Source organism: Coregonus lavaretus (genome assembly GCF_964263955.1).
Source record: "Coregonus lavaretus genome assembly, chromosome: 3".
In the NCBI taxonomy this organism is placed as follows: domain Eukaryota; kingdom Metazoa; phylum Chordata; class Actinopteri; order Salmoniformes; family Salmonidae; genus Coregonus; species Coregonus lavaretus.
Genome location: NC_139990.1, coordinates 17,398,334 through 17,420,599, shown reverse-complemented (window position 1 = coordinate 17,420,599; position 22,266 = coordinate 17,398,334). Strand labels below are relative to the sequence as shown.

Genomic DNA, 22,266 nt, shown 5'->3' with positions numbered 1-22,266 from the left:
ACATACAGTATGAGAAATCTGAAAAAAATCTATGGTCATTTCCAAGGGATATGAGCCACAGCCATTCTTATTTCATGATTCTATATTTCAAATCTTAATCAACCCAGATAATTACACAATGGACTAAGTAGCAGTAATACTCATATATCAGTTTAGTAATACTCATATCTCAGTATAGTATTACTCATATCTCAGTATAGTAATACTCATATCTCAGAATAGTATCACTCATATTTCAGGATAGTAATACTCATATCTCAGGATAGTAATACTCATATCTCAGTATAGTATTACTCATCTCAGTATAGTAATACTCATATCTTAGTAGTAGTAATACTCATATCTCAATAGGATCACTACAGTCGGTAGAAGGTACATAATACCTTATTGAGGAGGTTGGGATATACCTTATTTTAAAGAACACGAAGGCATTACATGGTTGATAACTCAACTCAGCAGTTTGTTTGAGACACATAAATGCTTTCAACCAACACACACTTTTTAGATATGTAATATATTGTATATAAACTTATACAAGAAATATATAGAACACCTTTTTCTTGCATTGTATATATTACACTGTATACTGCAGAGAAGGTTAACCTCTTGATTTGGCCTTCATGTTATGTGTTGAAATTGTATGATATAAAATACACAACACAATGGTCATAGTCTGACGAACTTATGGATATGGCATAATTGAAAATACATCATTTTAAATCATATCTAAATTCCTTTCATGAAAATAAACATTTGTACAATATAATACCACCACAGTTCTATGTGGAGTTTGAAACATGTGTATTATAACATTTAAAATCAAGGAGTTAAATTCCAAGCAACTATCTCCTTAGTTTTTAACAATTTCATACATGTAATCCTTCAAGTAGATCCTTCATCCAGTGATTCATTCAGACTAGCCACTTCAGGTCAGGATTGAAGACCAAAATGAAATGCTCTTGATTTGGTAGCGCTTTGGGATGAACATTAGATGTATATTATATTGACTATACTTTGGGATAAAGGGGTGTTCATAAGGCCTATATAACATCAATGAGCCACACGATGCACCACATCAGTCGTTTCACTTGACATACTGTATACAGCTGTTAATATGGATGGGTTGTATAGAGCTTATGACCACCTCTTTGACAGCAGGGGTAACAGAGGTATACATACTTTAAATATACACTGTACATAGTCATGGTGCAACCCCCTTCCTCTCACTAAGTCCTCCTATCCAGTCAACCACAACAAGGAGATCTTCATATAGACCTAGGGCCTCTCTGAGCCAGTTTCTCTATAGCTACAGCTCTATTTGAAGTAGTGGTTCTACTTTTTTAAATAGTTGAGCCTCTAGTTAAAGGGATACTTCAGGATTTTGGCAATGAAGCCTTTTATCTACTTCCACAGAGTCAGATGAAGTAGTGGATACAATTTCTATGTCTATGCATCCAGTATGAAGGAAGTTAGAGGTAGTTTCGCGAGCCAATGCTAACTAGCGTTAGCACAATGACTGGAAGTCTACGGTATCTACTAGCATGCTAGCAGTTACCATAGACTTCCAGTCATTGCCCTAACGCTAGTTAGCAATTGCGCTACTGCTAGTTAGCAACTTCCTTCAAACTGCACGCAGAGACATAAAAATGGTATCCACGAGTTCATCTGACTCTGGGGAAGTGGATAAAAATCCTGAAGCATCCCTTTTAAGTAGTTTGAAGTACTATTTGAAGTAGTTTGAAGTTCTATTTGAAGTAGTTGAGCCCTGCGACCAGGAAGAACTTCTCCAAGAAGAGTTCAGAGTCGAGCACGGCGATGTGAGCGGCTCGGCCAATCAGAGTGTTGGCGGTATTGGGCAGGGCGTGGAACACATTCTGGCGAATCAGACGACAGTCCTTAGCCCCCACCAACGGCTGGAGTAGGTTGTTGATCATCTCTGTGTACACTGGACCTTGAATATGGAGACAGAAACACGTTGGTTAGTGTACACAAAGACCTACAGTGTGGAAACACAGACAGACACATGTTAGGGTTCAGTCTCTGATTGAACGTTAAAAGCTTTCTGTATTTACGCAATCACACTGGCACGTCAACAAAGAGATAGGTACAGTATGTGATGACGATTGTTCACTATGTAAATTATGCTTCTTAGATGTATTTGGTGGAGATTGCAGGCATCTGGTCTTTATTTGTTGTACTTTTACCCCCCAATTGGTAGTTACTGTCTTGTCCCATCGCTGCAACTCCCATACGGACTCGGAAGAGGCTAAGGTCAAGAGCCATGTGTCCTCCGAAACACGACCCTGCCAAGCCGCACTGCTCGCTTAACCCGGAAGCCAGACTCACCAATGTGTCGGAGGAAACGTCGTACAACTGGCGACCGAAGTCAGATTGCAGGCGCCCGGCCCGCCACAAGGAGTCGCTAGAGCGCGATGGGACAAGGACATCCCGGCCGGCCAAACCCTCCCCTAACCCGGATGATGCTGGGCCAATTGTGCGCTGCCTCATGGGTCTCCCGTTCACAGCTGGCTGTGACACAGCCTGGGATCAAACCTGGGTCTGTAGTGACGCCTCAAGCACTGCGATGCAGTGCCTTAGACCACTGCACCACTCGGGAGGCCCTTCATATGGACTTTATAATAGGAACATAGGAGCTGCAGTGAGTGGTGCTAACCTGTGGTCCTGTCTTTGAGTGCAGTCCTGCACATCTCTATCCTGGCAGAGTGGAAGGGAACATATCGGTCCTGAGGCGATGCCACCAACACCACATTCTTGAAGAACTGGAGCCCTGAGAAAAGAGACAAACAGAGGGCGTAGACAGAGAGGGCGAGAGAGAGACAGAGAGAGAGACAGAGAGAGAGAGAGAGAGAGAGACAGAGAGAGAGAGAGAGAGAGAGACAGACAGAGAGAGCGACAGAGACAGAGAGAGACACAGAGAGAGAGAGACAGAGAGAGCGAGAGAGACAGAGAGAGAGAGAGAGAGAGAGAGACGGAGAGAGAGAGACAGAGAGAGAGAGAGCAAGAGAGACAGTGAGAGAGAGAAAGAGAGAGACAGAGAGAGAGAGAGAAAGAGAGAGACAGAGAGAGACAGAGAGAGACAGAGAGAGAGAGAGAAAGAGAGAGACAGAGAGCGAGAGAAAGACAGAGACAAAGAGAGAGACAGAGCGAGAGACAGAGACAGCGAGAGCGAGAAAGACAGAGAGACAGACAGAGAGAGAGTTTGTAGGTTATATATATATATGTATCACTTGGTGCCATCATCATTGTTTGACAGCCCTCGACTGATAAAGATGTGTTATTTCTCGTGTCTCCTGTCACTGTGCTCTTAAAAGAGTGCACTGCTGCGTTTCAAATGACAGGGTTTGGATCATTTTGTCAGCCCGGCACAGCTCGAAGAAAAAAGCATTTTTCTGGCTTATGTACTTGGAGTCTTTGACAAACGGATGCTTTGTTCATCTCACACAGTGGGGGGGGGCTTCCCAGAACAGAGCTAGCTAGCTAGTGGAGTCTGTGTGTTAGCCAGATGACATATGGAGAGGAAAAGAGAAAAAAACTAAACAAAAAACAATAAGATGACCTCCATTTTTATGAATATTTGAGCTCATTGTGCTCTTACAGTATAGTTTGTCCTACATTATAGCAGTACCTACCTGGTTTCTGACTGAGAAGATAGAGGAAGGTTTTGCGAGGATCGGTGTGATCTCTGCAGGTGAGCTGCAGCAACGATCCGGATTTCTTCAGCTTCTGCATCAGCCATAGACCTAAAACAACCACAGACATCAGCCTCCTACCTAAAACAACCACAGACATCAGCCACAGACCTGTAACAACCATCTGAATTACAGACATACACATCCCCCTTTGAAGACACTGGGAGGAGCACAGAGCAGAGCTGAATACTGTACAATTAATACACAGACTGGTAGGAAGCTGCTGAGGAGACAAAACCAGAATCAGAAACACTCCTTGGAGTAATACAGTATATACAGTATCTGCACTGTGCTGTTTCTATTCTCCATGCTGAGTTGACGATGGCCTGTGTTTCGCAAGGATTTCAAAAGCCTAAGTAAGTAGATAAGTATTCTGACCCTCCCCACCTCACCTGTGCTGACCAGCGTGCTGTTGTTGTACAGCGTTCCCAGGTGTGGTCCGGACAGAGACAGGAAGGTGTGCAGTTTGACCAGGTAGCAGCGGAACCGAGGCCTTGTCAGCACCGACCGGATGATCACGTTCCCCAGAGAGTGACCGATGAAACTGAGGGTCGGAAAGAGGAGACAAACGGAACAGACAAACGGAACAGACAAACGGAACAGACAAACAGAACAAACAGAACAGATAAACAGAACAGAAAAATACATTACTCTGCTGCTACCCAGGTCTCGTTAGACTAAAGAATGCACAATGAAAAGACTTCCAAGACTGACTGCACAGTTTCTTATTATAGGATAGAAGCTATGCACAGCAAGAGGTGCCTCCAATTCTTTGGCCCCCTGGTATTTATTCTATCAGTATAAAGTGTTCAGGATGAGGGTAGCTCATCCACTCTAGCCCTTGAGTTTGGCCAAGAAAATACATCTTTATGTTTTTAATTCCAAAGAGATGATTAATGTCCAAATTGACGTCTTAATGGCTAAGATAGTGGTAGCTAGAATAATTAGCTGCTTTGTCCCAGTAGTCATTGAGACGCTAGATTTCCTTAGATGTTCATTTCTCATCTGCTAATTACAGTAGTATCACCATCATCACAGTACTGGGCAGCTTCCCTCAACACCAGCTACTAACAACCTCATCTGTTTCCTCTAACACTAAATATAGAGGCGATGTGGAGAGAGACAGCTGCTACTGTGGCACTCCATGTCTTTAGTCACAGTTCACCAGAGTATAAACAATGTTGAAAAGAATGCATACTAAAATAGCACACCCAGAAACTCAGATAGGAAAATTGGCATTTTTAGGGCAATTATTGTACATGATGAATCACTGTACTTGATTTGGACCTAATAGTGCTCTGCTGCGGAGAGAAATATGTTTAAGTTCTTCATTTCAAAGACAATGCTAAGTGATTGACAGTGCATGGGAATATCCTCCATTACTGGGTTATTAAAACTTTCTCTAACTCAGAGGAGGCTGGTGGGAGGAGCTATAGGACAGGCTCATTGTAATGGCTGGAATGGAATAAATGGAACGGTATCAAATACATTAAACATATGGAAACCACATTTGACTCCGTTCCATTAATTCCATTCCACTCCTATAGCTCCTCCCACCAGCCTCCTCTGCTCTAACTGGCCATCAGTTTGATAGGGTTTAGGATTGAACTGAGATAGGGGGGTTTTCTCGTTTGGGCAAAAGTCCGTCCTCTGTCCTCTCTCCTCCATCCTCTCTCCTCCGTGACCCGGAAACCGATAAGTGGTCGAGAGGTCGAGCAGTGTGTGAATTCGTTAGTAGGCAAACGGAAGTGTCCTCCCCTCCTCGATAGCCACCTTTCATCAAGGATAGTTTTTAAATCTGCCAAACCCCCTTTGAATCAGCTTTTGTTTTGTCAGAAGGCAAAAAAACATGCACACATTTAAAAACGATATGCTACTTCTTGTTTCATCTATAACATGTCTTGCACAACTAACTTAATTTGTTTGAGCACTTTACACATTTATTTTGGGATCCACCCCGTAAATGTAATTTGCCTAATGACGACCGTCTCATTTCAAGCAAGCACATTTCCGTCCACGTTCACTCTCCTCACCGACTCTCCTTTTACCTTTTTCAAAAGGAGGCGAGAGAGGACGGAGTAGCGAGGATGCAGGAGGTGTGCAAATCTTCTGGGGAAGATCTTAACATACTCCTCGAGTCCTCTCTCCTCATCTCCTTCTCAAAACACATTGGAGGAGTAGGTCAGAGGGGAGGAACCTCTGGCTTTCTCATCCAATAGGTTTTGAGAAGGTGACGAGGACAGAGGACTCGCGCGAGGTGTATGCAGTTGAGATCTTCCCAGGGAATATCATAATGTATTCATATGCTGATATCTAGTGGCTATAAAGAATACTACATCTGTTTTGTTTCTCCATTGCCTCCTATTACCATACCTGTGTCTTGGTTAGGACACTGACCTTAATGTTGTGTGGTAGTTAGAAATTACCTTAATCAAATCAACTCAAATTTTATTTGCCACATGCACCGAATACAACAGGTGTAGACCTTACAGTGAAATGCTTACTTACAAGCCCTTAACCAACAATGCAGTTTTAAGAAAAAGAAGTGTTAAGTTAAAAAAAATGGATAAGTAAAAAATAATTAAAGAGCAGTAAAATAAAATGACAGTAGGGAGGCTATATACAGGGGGTACTGGTACAGAGTCAATGTGCGGGGGCACAGGTTAGTCGAGGTAATTGAGGTAATATGTACATGTGGGTAGAGTTAAAGTGACTATGCATAGATAATAAACAGAGATGTTGTGTTGTGTTTAGGACACTGACCTTAATGTTTTGTGGTGGTTAGGAGACTGATATTAATGTTGTGTGGTAGTTAGAACTGACCTTAATGCTGTGTGGTAGGTAAGGCACTGGGCCCAGTTGCATAAAACACCTTAAGTTAATTTCCCCCTTATATTTTTCCTTAAAGTTTCCTTAACTTTAAGTCAGTTGCACAAAACATTTTAATGTGTATTAATTCAGTATGGTTATCAATGTAAACAGAATTTGTGGAGGTGAATGTTGCTTTCATCTGCCCTGGTTACAAAATAAATACATCAACTATCTAGCGACTTAGCTAAACAATGGAAGATGCACAATCCGTGGCTACAAAGCTAACTGGCAGTTAGCTAGCTACTCTGTAAGCTAGCTTGAAGTGCTAGAAAGTTTTTTAAAAACAAGTTGAGAAAAAGTGGTGTTGATTGTAGAAGTTCTATTTTGCTATCTCACAAAATAAATGTGATATCTTTGATGATACATTTAGTCAGTGAATCAGGCCATCTTCATTGTAACCAGATACTCTTTCTGCAGTACATGCCTTCAAACTACTGTAAAACTCTTTAAGTATGCCCTTAAGTAAGGGAATATTTGAGGGGCTCTATGAAACTCCCTTAAACAATTCCCTTAGGTAAGGGAAAATGATTCCTTAAGGTAAACCCTTAAGGGAAACACTTAAGATGTTTTATGCAACCGGGCCCTGACCTTAATGTTGTGTGGTGGTTAGGGCACTGACCTTAATGTTGTGTACTAGTAAGAACTGACTTTAATGTTGTGTGGTAGTTAGAACTGACCTTAATGTTGTGTTGTGGTTAGGACACTGACCTTAATGTTGTGTGCTAGTAAGAACTGACTTTAATGTTGTGTGGTAGCTAAAACTGACCTTAATGTTGTGTTGTGGTTAGGACACTGACCTTAATGTTGTGTGGTGGTTAGAACTGTCCTTAATGTTGTGTGGTAGTTAGAACTGTCCTTAATGTTGTGTGGTAGTTAGAACTGACCTTAATGTTGTGTGGTAGTTAGAACTGTACTTAATGTTGTGTGGTAGTTAGAACTGACCTTAATGTTGTGTGGTAGTTAGAACTGACCTTAATGTTGTGTGGTAGTTAGAACTGACCTTAATGTTGTGAGGTGGTTAGAACTGACCTTAATGTTGTGTGGTAGTTAGAACTGACCTTAATGTTGTGTGGTAGTTAGAACTGACCTTAATGTTGTGAGGTAGTTAGAACTGTACTTAATGTTGTGTGGTAGTTAGAACTGACCTTAATGTTGTGTGGTAGTTAGAACTGACCTTAATGTTGTGTGGTGATTAGGACACTGTTATTTAATGTTGTGTGGTGGTTAGGACACTGACCTTAATGTTGTGTGGTAGTTAGAACTGACCTTAATGTTGTGTGGTAGTTAGAACTGACCTTAATGTTGTGTGGTAGTTAGAACTGACCTTAATGTTGTGTGGTAGTTAGGGCACTGACCTTAATGTTGTGAGGTGGTTAGGACACTGACCTTATCCGTCCGATGGTGAGGTTGTACAGCTGAATGTGCTGGATGATCTCGTCTATTAGCCTGTCCGTCATGGTGTCGAAATCTGCAAATGTGTCAGTCTGCAGCCAAGGGAGAGGAAAACAACTAACATATTTTCACATTTATTTAACCAGGAAATCCTATTGAGATTAAAATACCTCTTTTACAATGGTGCTCTGACATAAGTAGCTTAAAATTAAAGCATACTCACAGGATTTTCTAATACATATTATCGATTCTTTAAAATCAATATTTATTGTATTAATGTGCAGACAGAATATTCTGTATTTTACCTGGTTCCTCTCTGACATGAGGAAGTCCAGTCTGGACCCTGGTAATCCCAGCTCTATGAAGGTCTTCACCAGGCGAAGGTCTGCACTATTCCCTAGGAGGAGACAATAAAACAATACACCTTTAAACAGGTGGATCAGGTGATTGGTTGATTTGATTGATTGATTGATTGTTTGATTGATTAATTGATTGATTGTCTCACCATCAAGGCCGTGGACACAGACGACCAGGTGTATGCCATCCTCAAACTCCTCATCCTCCTCCTCAGGGGGGAAGTAGGGCAGGTCGGAGGCCAGGTGAGGGAGGTCACTGTAAAGGGTTGCCTTGAACACCAGCTCCTTCACCAGATCCTCTTTGGACCTGTAGAAACTGGAACACAGTGTGGGCAGAGGGGACAGGTGATGGTCAGAGGTGGCGTCATTATTGAAAATCACAACAGCATCATTATGGGAAATCCCACACTCAGAAGAACTCATCATCAAAGAGGTCAAAGAGCAATGCAAACGTCTGACTTCTCACACATCTATGACAGAGGTAGCTGGTTCACCACAACTTTCTGCAGCATTCCTTCTCATTGTAAAACTAGAAAGAGAAAACAACTCACTGCAGCATCCTCTCGTTTGTGTCATCGTCTGGCCCAAGGGCGTTGGACGAGCAGATGATGCCGAAGGAGCCCAGGGGCTGATGGGTAATGGGGGATGCGGCTTGTCGAGTGGAGATGCCGGTAATGGACGGTGAGTCCCGGAGGACGGAGGAGAAGGGAAGACAGGTCGGAGCGCAGGACACAGACATATTCACCACCTCCACCACCTTCCTGTTCATAAAGGATAGGCCTGACCCTGAGTTTGATCCTGAGCCCGACCCTGACCCCGAGCTACTGGGGATTTTAGCTGGGTTAGTCTGACCGTTGCGATCCAGCTGCTCTCTCTCATTGGCCGGGAGCCCTATGAGGTCATTAGGCCTGGCCGTATCATTAACAGTAAGGCCTATAAGGTGGATGGGTCTCTCTGTGTGGTTTGGGATAGAGGGGATAGGCCTGGGGTCGTGGAGGCTCTTCCTCTGTGAGACCACCACCAGGTCACGCAGCCCGACCCGATGGAGGCTCTGGGAGGGAGTCTGGTGATGATCCAGCAGTTCCTTGTCAACAAGATCGCTCAACCCAATCTGATGGAGACTCTGATAGTCATCCCTGACTGGATTCTCCTCCACATCATCCACCAGCACACTGCTGTCATGTTCACAGGGTTTGGTCTCACAGCTACAGGGGGTGATCTCTACTTCACAGAGACCTGGGTCCACTGAGTTTAACACACCACTGCTGTCTCCTCTGTGATGGTTCTTATCCACCATCTGACTGACTACAGCTGGGTCCTTCACGTCATCATGGCCTTCAGGTACTCCACTAATGCCACTTAATACTGCCTTCATATCCTGAGTGTCTGACAGGGCCACTGGCAAAGCTGATTTATTAGATCTAAGAGTTTCTTTAAGAACATGACCACTCTCCATATGAGTTCTGGTCACCTGCTGGGGTGGTGAGAGCGCTGCTCCCCAGTCAAACAGGCCAACCTCAGGCAGCTCTCCCTCTTGGATGTCCTCTAGAGATGGGTGGTTTCCCCCGGATAAAGACTCCTGGTGTCTAATCAAGTCCCCAGTTGTTACATTGGTGGCAGCAGTGGAGATGGAGGAGTATCCCTCCTCCTGGTCCTGGTACCCACTGGTCCCCTCGCTCTCTGTGTCTACCTCCTTCTCCGCTCCTCCCTGGTCCTCCTCTGTGTCCTCAGGGCTGGAGATCTGAGGAGCTGAGACAGACTTGGTCAGTTTACTGAGCTGTTGCTGGTTCCTCTGTTCCTCGTCGTCCTCGTAGGGCAGGGACGAGATGGAGGTGAGGGAGGCCTGGATGCCCGCGCTGGGCAGGCTGCCCCCGCTGGCTCTGCTCTCTGTCTGCAGGCCCTCCAGGGAGCTGCGGTGGGCCGGGTGTCTCCTTGCCATGCGCTGCAGTACCAGTATCTCCTCCAGAGGGTGCCCTCCTCCCGTCCGGTGAGCGTCCAGGAGCCAGGCCATCGAGCTGGGCTCGCTCTCGAAGCCTGAGTCGGAGATGATGGAGGGGGAGCGGTTCATGATCTTGGAGCCCCCCACCCCCACCACCCCTCGGTGGGACAGCTCTCTCCTCAGGTCTGTAGGTAGAGGGGGTGTGAGGGGATGGGCTTTGAGTGGAGCCTGGGGGTAAGTGGTTAGACTGCTCAGAGGAACATCCTCGCTGTCGTCGTCCATAGCAACATCATTCTCTTCTACATCCAAGTCATTTCCTGTACTGATAATGTTCTGGTATCTCTGTGTGATGATGTCTTGGTGGTTCTCCAAGTCTTTCCAAGTCATGTCTTCACGGTTAGAGGTATGTTGTGGGTCTGTACACTGTTTGTGGTTGGAGGAGACCATCAGCACTGCCTCTCCTCTGAATGGATCCACATCAGTGGGCCTGACTCTGATGATCCTCAGGCCTAAACCAGGGCTCTCCTCTGAGATCTCCTCTGCCTTGGCCTGCTCCTCTGGATCCCCTGGCTGGACTGGCTCTCCCTGGTCTGGGTCTGCCTGGTTTGAGTCTGAAGTCTCTCCTATCTTGTCAGTAATAATGCTGATGCTCTGCTCTCCTATGACAGACCCGTATGTAAGCAGGTCCATGCAGTCCTCACTGTCTTTAGGTTCCTGGGTTGGTACTGCTGGTGAGCTGGTGAGCTTGTCCAGGGCAGGAGGACTATTGTTGGCATCAGTGACAGGAGGGTTGGGGATGGCCTGCTCACTGGTGGAAAGAGGTGTTGGCATAGATGATCCCCAATCTAGAAATAAAGATGGAGAAAATGTTTAGGTCTTACGCTAATACTAGATGTTTGAATTATGCTGATCTACACTACTTGAATAAGTAGGACTCTGAAACAGATAAAACAGTATTGTTAGCACAAATAAAAGCAGACTCAGGCCAGGATTCAAAATAAAACAGATAAACAACCTATGCACTGCTTAAAGATGAATTCTTATTGAGCCATGAGCGATAATGATCTCCGCGAATGTAGAGGAAATGTCCTTTAAATGTACATCGCTGTTGAATGAAATCCAGGACTTAGCCAACTCACCTGTCCATGGAGACTCTACATATCTGTCTTCGAAGATGATAGGCAGGCTGTTCCAGTCTCCATCAATGTCCAAGCATTCTACAGGTAATGGTGGCATCCTGGTCAGGTAGTTGGAGCTACGCACCTCCACAGCTATCTGACCGTGTCTGTTGATCCTTTATAACCAGAAGAAGAAGAAGAAGAAGAAGAAGAAGAAGAAGAAGAAGAAGAAGAAGAAGAAGAAGAAGAAGAAGAAGAAGAAGAAGAAGAAGAAGATGTTAAAGTAGAAAGAAGAAAAATATAACTTTTGGCTATCTATCATAACCACTCAAACACTTTCGACCTACCTTTTCTCTATTCATAGAATGACGCCTTAGGTAAAGCATTAACATAACATTTGATGTAAAACAGAGTGACAAAACTACATCATTGTGCTCCTGGAATGGCAGTACTCACAGGTCCTCTTGAAATGTCAGAGATGTCTCTTTGGGGTGTTCTGTGAAGAAGTATGCCTCTGAAAACCGCCTGACCTGACATCAGCACAAAATATAAACAAGAACAATCCTAATTTCCTCACAGAGAAACTTACCGAGTTAGTACTGTATGCATGAAAGGCAATGATTTGATCTTCAAAATGGTGTAAAAGTTAATAGTGTAAAAAAAGTTAAAAGTGTTAAAATATACAGTACCAGTCAAAAGTTTGGACACCACTCATTCAAGGGTTTTTCTTTATTTTTACAATTGTTTACATTGTAGAATAATAGTGAAGACATCAAAACTATGAAATAACACATATGGAATCATGTAGTAAACAAAAACGTGTTAAACAAATCAAAATATATATTATATTTCAGATTCTTAGCCACCCTTTGCCTTGATGACAGCTTTACACACTCAAGGCTTCTCTCAAACAGCTTCATCTAGATTGCTTTTCCAACAGTCTTGAAGGATTTCCCACATATACTGAGCACTTGTTGGCTGCTTTTCCTTCACTCTGCGGTCCAACTCATCCCAAACCATCTCAATTAGGTTGAGGTCAGGAGATTATGGAGGCCAGGTCATCTGATGCAGCATGCCATCACTCTCCTTCTTGGTAAAATAGCCCTTACACAGCCTGGAGGTGTGTTGGGTCAATGTCTTGTTGAAAAACAAATTATAGTCCCACTAAGCCCAAACCAGATGGGATGAAGTCTCCCGAGTGGCGCAGTGGTCTAAGGCACTGTATTGCAGTGCTAGCTGTGCCACTAGAGATCCTGGTTCGAATCCAGGCTCTGTTGTAGCCGGCCGCGACCGGGAGACCCATGGGGCGGCGCACAATTGGCCCAGCGTCGTCCAGGGTAGGGGAGGGAATGGCTGGCAGGGATGTAGCTCAGTTGGTAGAGCATGGCGTTTGCAACGCCAGGGTTGTGGGTTCGATTCCCACGGGGGGCCAGTATGAAAAAATAATTTTAAAAATTAATGTTTGCGCTCTGGATAAGAGCGTCTGCTAAATGACTAAAATGTAAATGTAATGGCCTATCGCTGCAGAATTATGTGGTAGCCATGCTGGTTAAGTGTGCCTTGAATTCTAAATAAATCACTGTGTCACCAGCAAAGCACATCCACAACATAACACCTCCTCCTTCATGCTTTACGGTGGGAAATACACATGCGGAGATCATCTGTTCACCCACTACGCGTTTCACAAAGACATGGTGGTTGGACAAAAAATCTCCAATTTGGACTCCAGACCAAAGGACACATTTCCACCGGTCTAATGTCCATTGCTCGTGTTTCTTGGCCCAAGTAGGTCTCTTCTTCTTATTGGTGTTCTTTAGTAGTGGTTTCTTTGTAGCAATTCGACCATGAAGGCCTGATTCACATAGTCTCCTCTGAACAGTTGATTTTGAGATGTGTCTGTTACTGGAACTCTGTGAAGCATTTATTTGGGCTGCAATTTCTGAGGCTGGTAACTCTAATTAACTTATCCTCTGCAGCAGAGGTAACTCTGGGTCTTCCATTCCTGTGGCAGTCCTCATGAGAGCCAGTTTCATCATAGCGCTTGATGGTTTTTGCGACTGCGCTTGAAGAAACTTTCAAAGTTCTTGAAATGTTCCGTATTGACTGACCTTCACGTCTTAAAGTAATGATGAACTGTCATTTTTCTTTGCTTATTTGAGCTGTTCTTGCCATAATATGGACTTGGTCTTTTACCAAATAGGGCTATCTTCTATATACCTTGTCACAACACAACTGATTGGCTCAAACACATTAAGAAGGAAAGAAATTCCACTAATTAACTTTTAAGAAAGCACACCTATTAATTGAAATTCATTCCAGGTGACTACCTCATGAAGCTGGTTGAGAGAATGTCAAGAGTGTGCAAAGCTGTCATCAAGGCAAAGGGTGGTTATTTGAAGAATCTCAAATATAAAATATATTTGGATTTGTTTAACACTTTTTTGGTTACTGCATTATTCCATATGTGTTATTTCATAGTTGTGATGTCTTCACTATTATTCTACAATGTAGAAAATAGCAAAAATAAAGAAAAACCCTTGAATGAGTAGGTGTGTCCAAGCTTTTGACTGGTAGTGTAGGTAACTGCCAAAATAAAGGAAACACTCGAGTAAATGAGCGATACATTGAAAGCAGGTGCTTCTACACAGGTGGGGTTCCTGAGTTAATTAAGTAATTAACATTCCATCATACTTAGGGTCATGTATAAAATGCCCAGTTGCCAATTATTTTGGCTACCATGGCTAGAAGAAATCTCAGTTACTTTGAAAGAGGGGTCTCAAAGTAGCATAGGGGGGTTTAAAGGGTGTGTGTGTGTGTGTGTGTGTGTGTGTGTGTGTGTATCTATCTGTATCTCAGTCACCAGGGGCCTCATTTATAAACCGTGCGTGCCGTGATCCCATAGGCAGTGCGGTTTCTGATTCAGAAGGGTTGGGTTAAATGTGGAAGACACATTTCAGTAGAATGCATTCAGTTGTACAACTGACCAGGTATCCCCTTTCCCTTTCCTTCATAGCCTACAGATGAATTTAACAGGTGAACATCAAAACAGTTTATATTTTACTATGAAGTGTGTATGCTATTACTGTAGGTAGCCCACTGTAATTTCAATTTGTTTTATGTAGCTTAGACAATGTTTCAGAATTCGCGGGCATTCTAGCATATTTAGGTTGGGGGGAAAAGTAAATGCAAAACATTGTTGAATTCAAATGTTCTGCTGACAGGTCGACAACAATTTGCCATTGTTCTCTTTCAGAAACTGTCTCAGTCCTTTGCCAAATACAGCATAAATTACTGCAAATTACTGTACATTCTGCCAACACAGTAAATAGACCAGTAATTGATGTAAAATATTTGACAGTATATATAGGCTACAGTATTGCTGTGCAATAGGTGCGTGACATCATAAGCCTATTTAATCTCACAGCCTATACCAAGGCAGGACATATAAACAAAATAATGTATTGATAAACAAAATATTGAACAACAATTCGTCCTTTGCATAGAAGTGTGGGCTGTTACCTACTTTTAAATTTTTTCCAATATACAATCAATCTTGCAGAATGCGGGCACAGTTTTGTGACTGGTCATATTTATAATGGGAAACATGCTATGTATGGCATATGTCAAGTTCATAAATCTAAATATTTTTAGACGTACGTATTCTTTTCAGAAATGGCGGACGCAGATATTTAGTGTGACCCCACATCTCAACCCAGTTGAACACTTATGGGAGATTCTGGAGCAGCGCCTGAGACATTTTCCACCACCATCAACAAAACACCAAATTATTGCATTTCTCGTGGAAGAATCATGTTGCATCCCGCCAATAGAGTTCCAGACACTTGTAGAATCTAAGCCAAGGCGCATTTAAGCTGTTCTGGCGGCTCGTGGTCGCTCAATGCTCAATTAAGACACTTTATGTTGGTGTGTCCTTTACTTTGGCAGTTACCTGTATATGTATGAAAGATATTGTTAAATAATTAGTGTTAAATAAAGTGTTAAATTATGTTTGACTTCTGGCATTTTGCAAATAACATTTATTTTAACAGTTTCAATATCAATTTGACTTTGATACCATGTATTAACAGAAATAAAAAATGCCCCCCACTAAACTGTAACTAAACCTGCCTCCTGTTATAAAGTCACAGAGCACGACAGATATAGACAGAGAGTCAGGAACATCAAGAAACAGTGTTTCTGTATGTTTGTTCATCAGGATAATTACAGAATAAATGTTCATTGAAATCACACCCATCCTGCGGGTGGAAGCATGAAACTAACCCCTGAAGGTAAACTAATATGGAGACATACTGTGTTCATTATGACTCACAGACAGACAGTCAGACAGGAGATATGAAACTAACACTGTGAGAGACAAGAGCCTGGAGACCTGCTAGCAACACTGAGTAGAGGAGTGGGAATAGTTTTACATTAATATTAATCATTCCAATGATTAGATGGAAATTACATTTGGGATTCTCAGATACAATGTCTATTCAAGGCATAGAGGTCTATAGGGACTAATCATCAGCTGGTGTATTTTACCTGGCTGTAATACTCCTACACAATCTGACACACAAAACCTAATCAGAATAGTGGGCTTTGGAGGGTTCAAGGCCTCGGCTTCTAGTGTTACACATTTCATAATATATTAGATAGAATGTATGGGGGGTGTGTGATGTTCCTGAGGAGTTAAGGGGTTAGGGCTCACCCTGAGTGTGTGGTGTTCCTGGGCCAGGTGGGACAGGATATGTGTGTTAGGTACGGCAGCCTCCAGGAAGCGGGTCCACAGGGCCGACAGTTGGGAGCAGAGCTGGGTCAGGTCTCTACTGATCTGTTCTGCTACTTTCTCATGTCCCTCCTGCAGCTAGAGAAGGAGTGGAGAGAGGAGACAGGGGAGGGTTAGGGTCAGCGTGTGGTGCTGGTTAGAGGGGTTAGAGGCTGGTTAGAGGTCAAAGGGCAGATTAGGTGGAGCAGAGCTGGGTCAGGACTCTACTGATATGTTCTGCTGCCTTCTCATGGCCTCCCTGAACCTAGAGGAGAGGAGAGAGTGGATACAGATAGTATCTCTTTATATGCTCAATGACTTTATCCAGATGCCACTGGTATTTTAGATACTGTATATAGTAAAAGTACAGGTAACTGCCCAAATAATGGAAATACTTGAGTAAATACAAAGCATATTGAAAGCAGGTGCTTCCACACAGATTCCTGAGTTAATTAAGCAATTAACATCCCATCATGCTGAGGGTCATGTATAGAAATGCTGGGCAGGCCATTATTTTGGCTACCATGGCTATGCCCTCATAGGATGACAATGCACCCCGCCACAGGGCATGAGTGGTCACTGAATGGTTTGACTATTATAAAAACGATATAAATCATATGCCATGGTCGTCTCAGTCACCAGATCTCAACTCAATTTAACACTTGTCGGAGATTCTGGAGTGGGGCCTAAGACAGCGTTTTCCACCACCATCAACAAAACACCAAATGATGGAATTTCTCATGGAAGAATGGTGTCGCATCCCTCCAATAGAGTTCCAGACACTTGTAGAATCTATGCCATGATGCATTGAAGCTGTTCTGGCTTGTTGAGGCCCAACGCCCTATTAAGACACTTTATGTTGGTGTTTCCTTTATTTTGGCAGTTAACTGTATGTGTTAAAGTAAAAAACTTGAATAATGGAATTTTTTGATGGAAATACTAGTAGAACATTGGAGAGGAAAGAGAGCATAGCTAATATAAAATGTTGATATTGATCTTCCTCTGTAGCTCAACTGGTAGAGCACGGCGCTTGTAACGCCAAGGTAGTGGGTTCGATCCCCGGGACCACCCATACACTAAAATGTATGCACGCATGACTGTAAGTCGCTTTGGATAAAAGCATCTGCTAAATGGCATATTATTATTTATTATTATCTTGGTTTTTAGCAGTACTGTATGTCTCGTACACCACCTACCTGTAATTCTATTGTGAGCTGATTTAGTGTTTCTTCCACAGGTAGCTCCTCTGTGGATAGAAAGACAAGATAAATAGATTATTACAGCAAAGCGCAACTCTACTCAGTCTTATACAGTATGAAGTTAAACCACTGTAAAAAAAAATTATATATATATATATATTTTTTTTAAATCAATTGAACAATAAATCATTGACTTGATTGATTGCCACAATAGACACAGCTAAATATTGAGGAAATGCTATTGTAACATGTTGTTGCCTCACCTATGTCCACCTGTTCCAGCTGTGGTATCTCCTTCATCACAGTGGTGTAGTAGGAACGTAGGCCTCTGTGTACCGCCAGTAGGAGGCGACAGAGTCTACCATGCCAAGTGTGAGCTCTCTGTAGACAGTTCTCACTGGGGACGTAGAAACTACCCTGGGGAGAGACAGGGGGGAGTAGAGGGGAGAGGAAGGGAGAAGAGGGGAGAGGGTAGAGGGGAGAGAGGAGAGGGAAGAAGGAGAGGAAGAGAAGAGAGAGGATAGATACATGGAAGAGGGGAGAGACATGAGAGGAGAGTAAAGACAGAGAGGAGAGAGACGGGGAGAGAGGAGAGGCAGAGAGGAGAGAGACGGGAGAGACAGGGGAGAGACAGAGAAGAGAGTAAAGACAGAGAGGAGAGAGACGGGGAGAGAGGAGAGGCAGAGAGGAGAGAGACGGGAGAGACAGGGGAGAGACAGAGAAGAGAGTAAAGACAGAGAGGAGAGAGATGGGGAGAGAGGAGAGGCAGAGAGGAGAGAGATGGGGAGAGACAGGGGGAGAGAGGGGAGAGAGGAGAGACAGAGAGGAGAGACAGAGAGGAGAGAGACGGGGAGAGACAGAGAAGAGAGTAGAAACAGAGAGGAGAGAGACGGGGAGAGAGGAGAGGCAGAGAGGAGAGAGACAGGGGAGAGAGGAGAGGCAGAGAGGAGAGAGACGGGGAGAGAGGAGAGACAGAGAGGAGAGAGACGGGGAGAGAGGAGAGGCAGAGAGGAGAGAGACAGGGGAGAGAGGAGAGGCAGAGAGGAGAGAGATGGGGAGAGACATGGGGAGAGAGGGGAGAGAGGAGAGGCAGAGAGGAGAGAGACAGAGAAGAGAGGAGAGAGACGGGGAGAGAGGGGAGGCAGAGAGGAGAGAGACAGAGAAGAGAGGAGAGAGAGAGAGGGGAGAGAGGAGAGGCAGAGAGGAGAGAGACAGGGAGAGACAGGGGGAGAGAGGGGAGAGAGGAGAGACAGAGAGGAGAGAGACAGAGAAGAGAGGAGAGAGACAGGGGAGATAGGGGAGAGAGGAGAGGCAGAGAGGAGAGAGACGGGGTAGAGATAGGGAAGAAAAGAGACATGGAAGAGAAGAAAATGTTGATTACTTCATCTAATGACAGCCAAGTTCACATACTGGGACTTTAAGGCCTCCACAGTAGGAACCAATGAGCTCCCTCCGTGTAGCTTTGCCATTGACCTTATTTAGGACCTTGTCTAGTGAGTTAACACCAATGTGTAAAGTCTCAGTAACTACAGGAGGTTTTGGACACAAGCAGCTCCTAAACACAGCTTGTTACCCAGTAGTAAAACAACATTGATGCGGACGTGGCACTGGAAGATGTAGAAGATGTAGAAGACGTGACCCTACAATAGTTGTATGACCTTTAACTAACTAACCCCACACTACCCAGTAACCACAAACTACACAGACATCAGTAACAATCACGGGTGATGTTTCATACAATATATATTAGACTGGGAAGGTAATGGATTGAAAGCTTAGCCAATTTGTCCCTCAATGTTGTTACTGTAGTACCATTTTAGGGAAAGTATTTATGAGTAGTAATTCCTATTTCTCCCCAGCAGGTGGCTCTCTAACCACAAACCCACAGTACTTTCACTGGACCATCACATTCATCGTATTCTCTGTACAGGTCTGTAATCTACAGTACCAGTTCTGGTCTCTTCTGCAACCGATAGGAGCCACAAAGCCCAGCTACTGCATATCCAGATCAAGAGTAACATTGCGAAATATGTTATTCTAGTCAAGGACCCAAACAACACCCGTTGGATCAGACGCCGGCTGTCATCTTTTTAGAGACAAGGCAGGGTCAGGTCAGACTGGGACGGGTCACCTCTGACCCCATCCCAGTCACAACACACACAGGCCCCAGCCACTCGGGATGCCAGCCCCTGGCCTCTGTCACTGTTTTCTGGGCTGGGTCCATCTTCCTGTGGCTGGCTGGCTGTTCTGGCTGTTTTGGCAGTTTTGTTTTAAAGATATGTGATGCTGGTGTATGTGTGGATAATGCCTGTGTATGTGTGTTAGTTTTAAAGGCATGTAATGCTGGTGTATGTGTGTTAGTTTTAAAGGCATGTAATGCCTGTGTATGTGTGTTCATTTTAAAGACATGTAATGCTCGTGTATGTGTGTTAGTTTTAAAGACATGTCATGCTGGTGTATGTGTTTGTTTTAAAGACATGTCATGCTGGTGTATGTGAGTTAGTTTTAAAGACATGTAATGCTGGTGTATGTGTGTTAGTTTTAAAGACATGTCATGCTGGTGTATGTGTTTGTTTTAAAGACATGTAATGCTGGTGTATGTGTGTTAGTTTTAAAGACATGTCATGCTGGTGTATGTGTGTTAGTTTTAAAGACATGTAATGCTGGTGTATGTGAGTTAGTTTTAAAGACATGTAATGCTGGTGTATGTGTGTTAGTTTTAAAGACATGTCATGCTGGTGTATGTGTGTTAGTTTTAAAGACATGTAATGCTGGTGTATGTGAGTTAGTTTTAAAGGCATGTAATGCTGGTGTATGTGTGTTAGTTTTAAAGACATGTAATGCTGGTGTATGTGAGTGTGTACTATAATTTACCTGGAGGCAGTAAAGCACAGGGCCCTATCATCATAGCTGTACTCTGCTCTGTAATAACAGATAATACTTCTGGATCCTCCACAACCAGGAAGGAACATCTGTATGTTTACTTTCATAATTCCTTTTACCTTTATAGAGGCATACTGGGATATGGGGGTTGGGACTCCAGGGGCAAATAATGAAAAATAGCTATTTCATGGGCATGGGCGGAGTCAGATGTTATGGAGCAGCACGCACTTTTGTCCACGTTGCGTTCCACCCAGAGAGGAAGTGCACTAGGGGGCTTGGGGTGCCAGAGTAGCTTTCCAAGCAAGAGGCTCCGAGGCACTCTTTGTGTAAATACAGTACATTTCTTCTTATGCAAAATAACCTTCTTTGGATACTGTATTACAGTCTTCTTAAGTCCTAATTGTCAGCAGCAGCCACGTGCGAAGCTGACAGTATGTTTAAGGAACACAAGGCTGAGTACCCAGGTGACATACTGGATCTGATGGCTGCTGCAGTGCACCGTGGGATACGTAGTTACAGGGGGTCCATCTGCTCTGATAGAAATAGAACTAAGAATTACAAAACATTGACATGAATGGGAATTCCTGATCTAGTAATGATATTTCTATGGCTCACTCTTCATCTACATACAACGGGAACAAGGGACAAGCCAGCAGCTTGTAAGACAGACAGGCTGGTAAAAATAGCAGGACAGGTCTCTCTAATAGGCCTGAGACTGTGTGCTGCTTATTCCTCTTGCATTGGTACCTGACATTCTTAATCACCCCACGAGGGTCCAAGACGAGTATCTCACTCATAATAGGAGCACTCAGAAAATGGATCTTTATCGCCTCTGATATTTCTGAGATACACATTTCTATACCAATGAGGAAATGTGAAAGGTCTAAATGGAAAAAGAAAGGTAACATCCATTTTCTGCCCACCAGAAGAGGCAGCACCACTATAATTCAGCTCATCGCAACAGAATTTTCCAACGACACGTGTCCAGATTGTGCAATAACAACACTCTTAATAATGAATAAAGAAATAGGTAAGTGTGGAAAAGCTGCAGCAGTATAAATAGGGGAAAGTGCTGAAAATGTGCTTGTACCCTCCAGGTAGAAAGCCTTACATAAATAAGGGGTGGAAGAGAGGAGAGAGGGAGAGAGGGATGACTCTCACACACACACACACACGCATGCATGCGCACACACACACTATGCTCTGTACACATTTGTCCTGCAGGTAAGCTACGTGGCGGTTGGAGGAGAACTCATTACGGGGATCAAACACTGCCCCCCCGCCTGGCTAAATGCAGTGCTTATTAAAGCTCTCTGTTGGAGGCGCTGTGTAAAACCCAGGAACAGGGGGGCCGAGCCCGGTATGTGTGTATGCGTGTGCGTGTGTGTGTGTAACCCAGGAAAAAGGGGGCCAAACGCAGAAGAGGGGCTATGAGGGGGACAACCCAGCTCTCATTAAGATTTACTGCTCAGTCTGTGACGTCTGGCCACAGGGCCGAAGGCTGGATCGGGGTGTGTGCATGAGGCACATGTTTGTGTGACCAACAGGTTTTGCAATCACAGTAGCGTCCTACCATACAGGAAATGACCTACGCTGGATAAGACACATCGTAATGATCTGATGAAAAATAGCTGCTCTGCTGGATGTGCACAACCATATAGTTATCACTCACACTCACTCCCACACACACACACCTTACACACACCTCCAGAAGAGAGAGACGTGAGTGGTGTCTTGGTTGATGAATCCAGCTAAGCACTTTCTCTGTCTCCCACAGCTCTCACACCACTAAATGAGCCTTTACACATGCAGAAACCATCACTAGTGTCTACTATTAATCTTAGCCTTTTACTCCACAGGCAGATGAGAACCCTTTATTCACCATAATTACTACTGAGAGCAGTGGAGGCTGCTGAGGGGAGGATAGCTTATAATAATGGCTGGAACAAGGCAAATGGAATGGCATCAAACACATGGAAACCATGTGTTTGATGTATTTGATACCATTCCACCTATTCCACTCCAGCCAT

At 43.8% G+C, this 22,266-nt stretch overlaps 1 protein-coding gene across 1 annotated transcript; it reads right to left on the bottom strand.

Annotated features, from left to right (window-relative positions):
• Positions 1-1,722: 1,722 nt before the first annotated feature.
• Positions 1,723-17,812, bottom strand: fam135b (family with sequence similarity 135 member B; the record flags this gene model as incomplete). Its single annotated transcript, XM_084158215.1, has 13 exons — positions 1,723-1,951; positions 2,675-2,788; positions 3,651-3,761; positions 4,103-4,254; positions 7,968-8,065; positions 8,279-8,370; positions 8,479-8,645; positions 8,881-11,113; positions 11,408-11,562; positions 11,843-11,916; positions 16,098-16,253; positions 17,351-17,400; positions 17,617-17,812. Coding segments are annotated over 13 exons (3,804 nt in total), but the record flags the coding sequence as incomplete, so codon positions are not given.
• Positions 17,813-22,266: the final 4,454 nt, after the last annotated feature.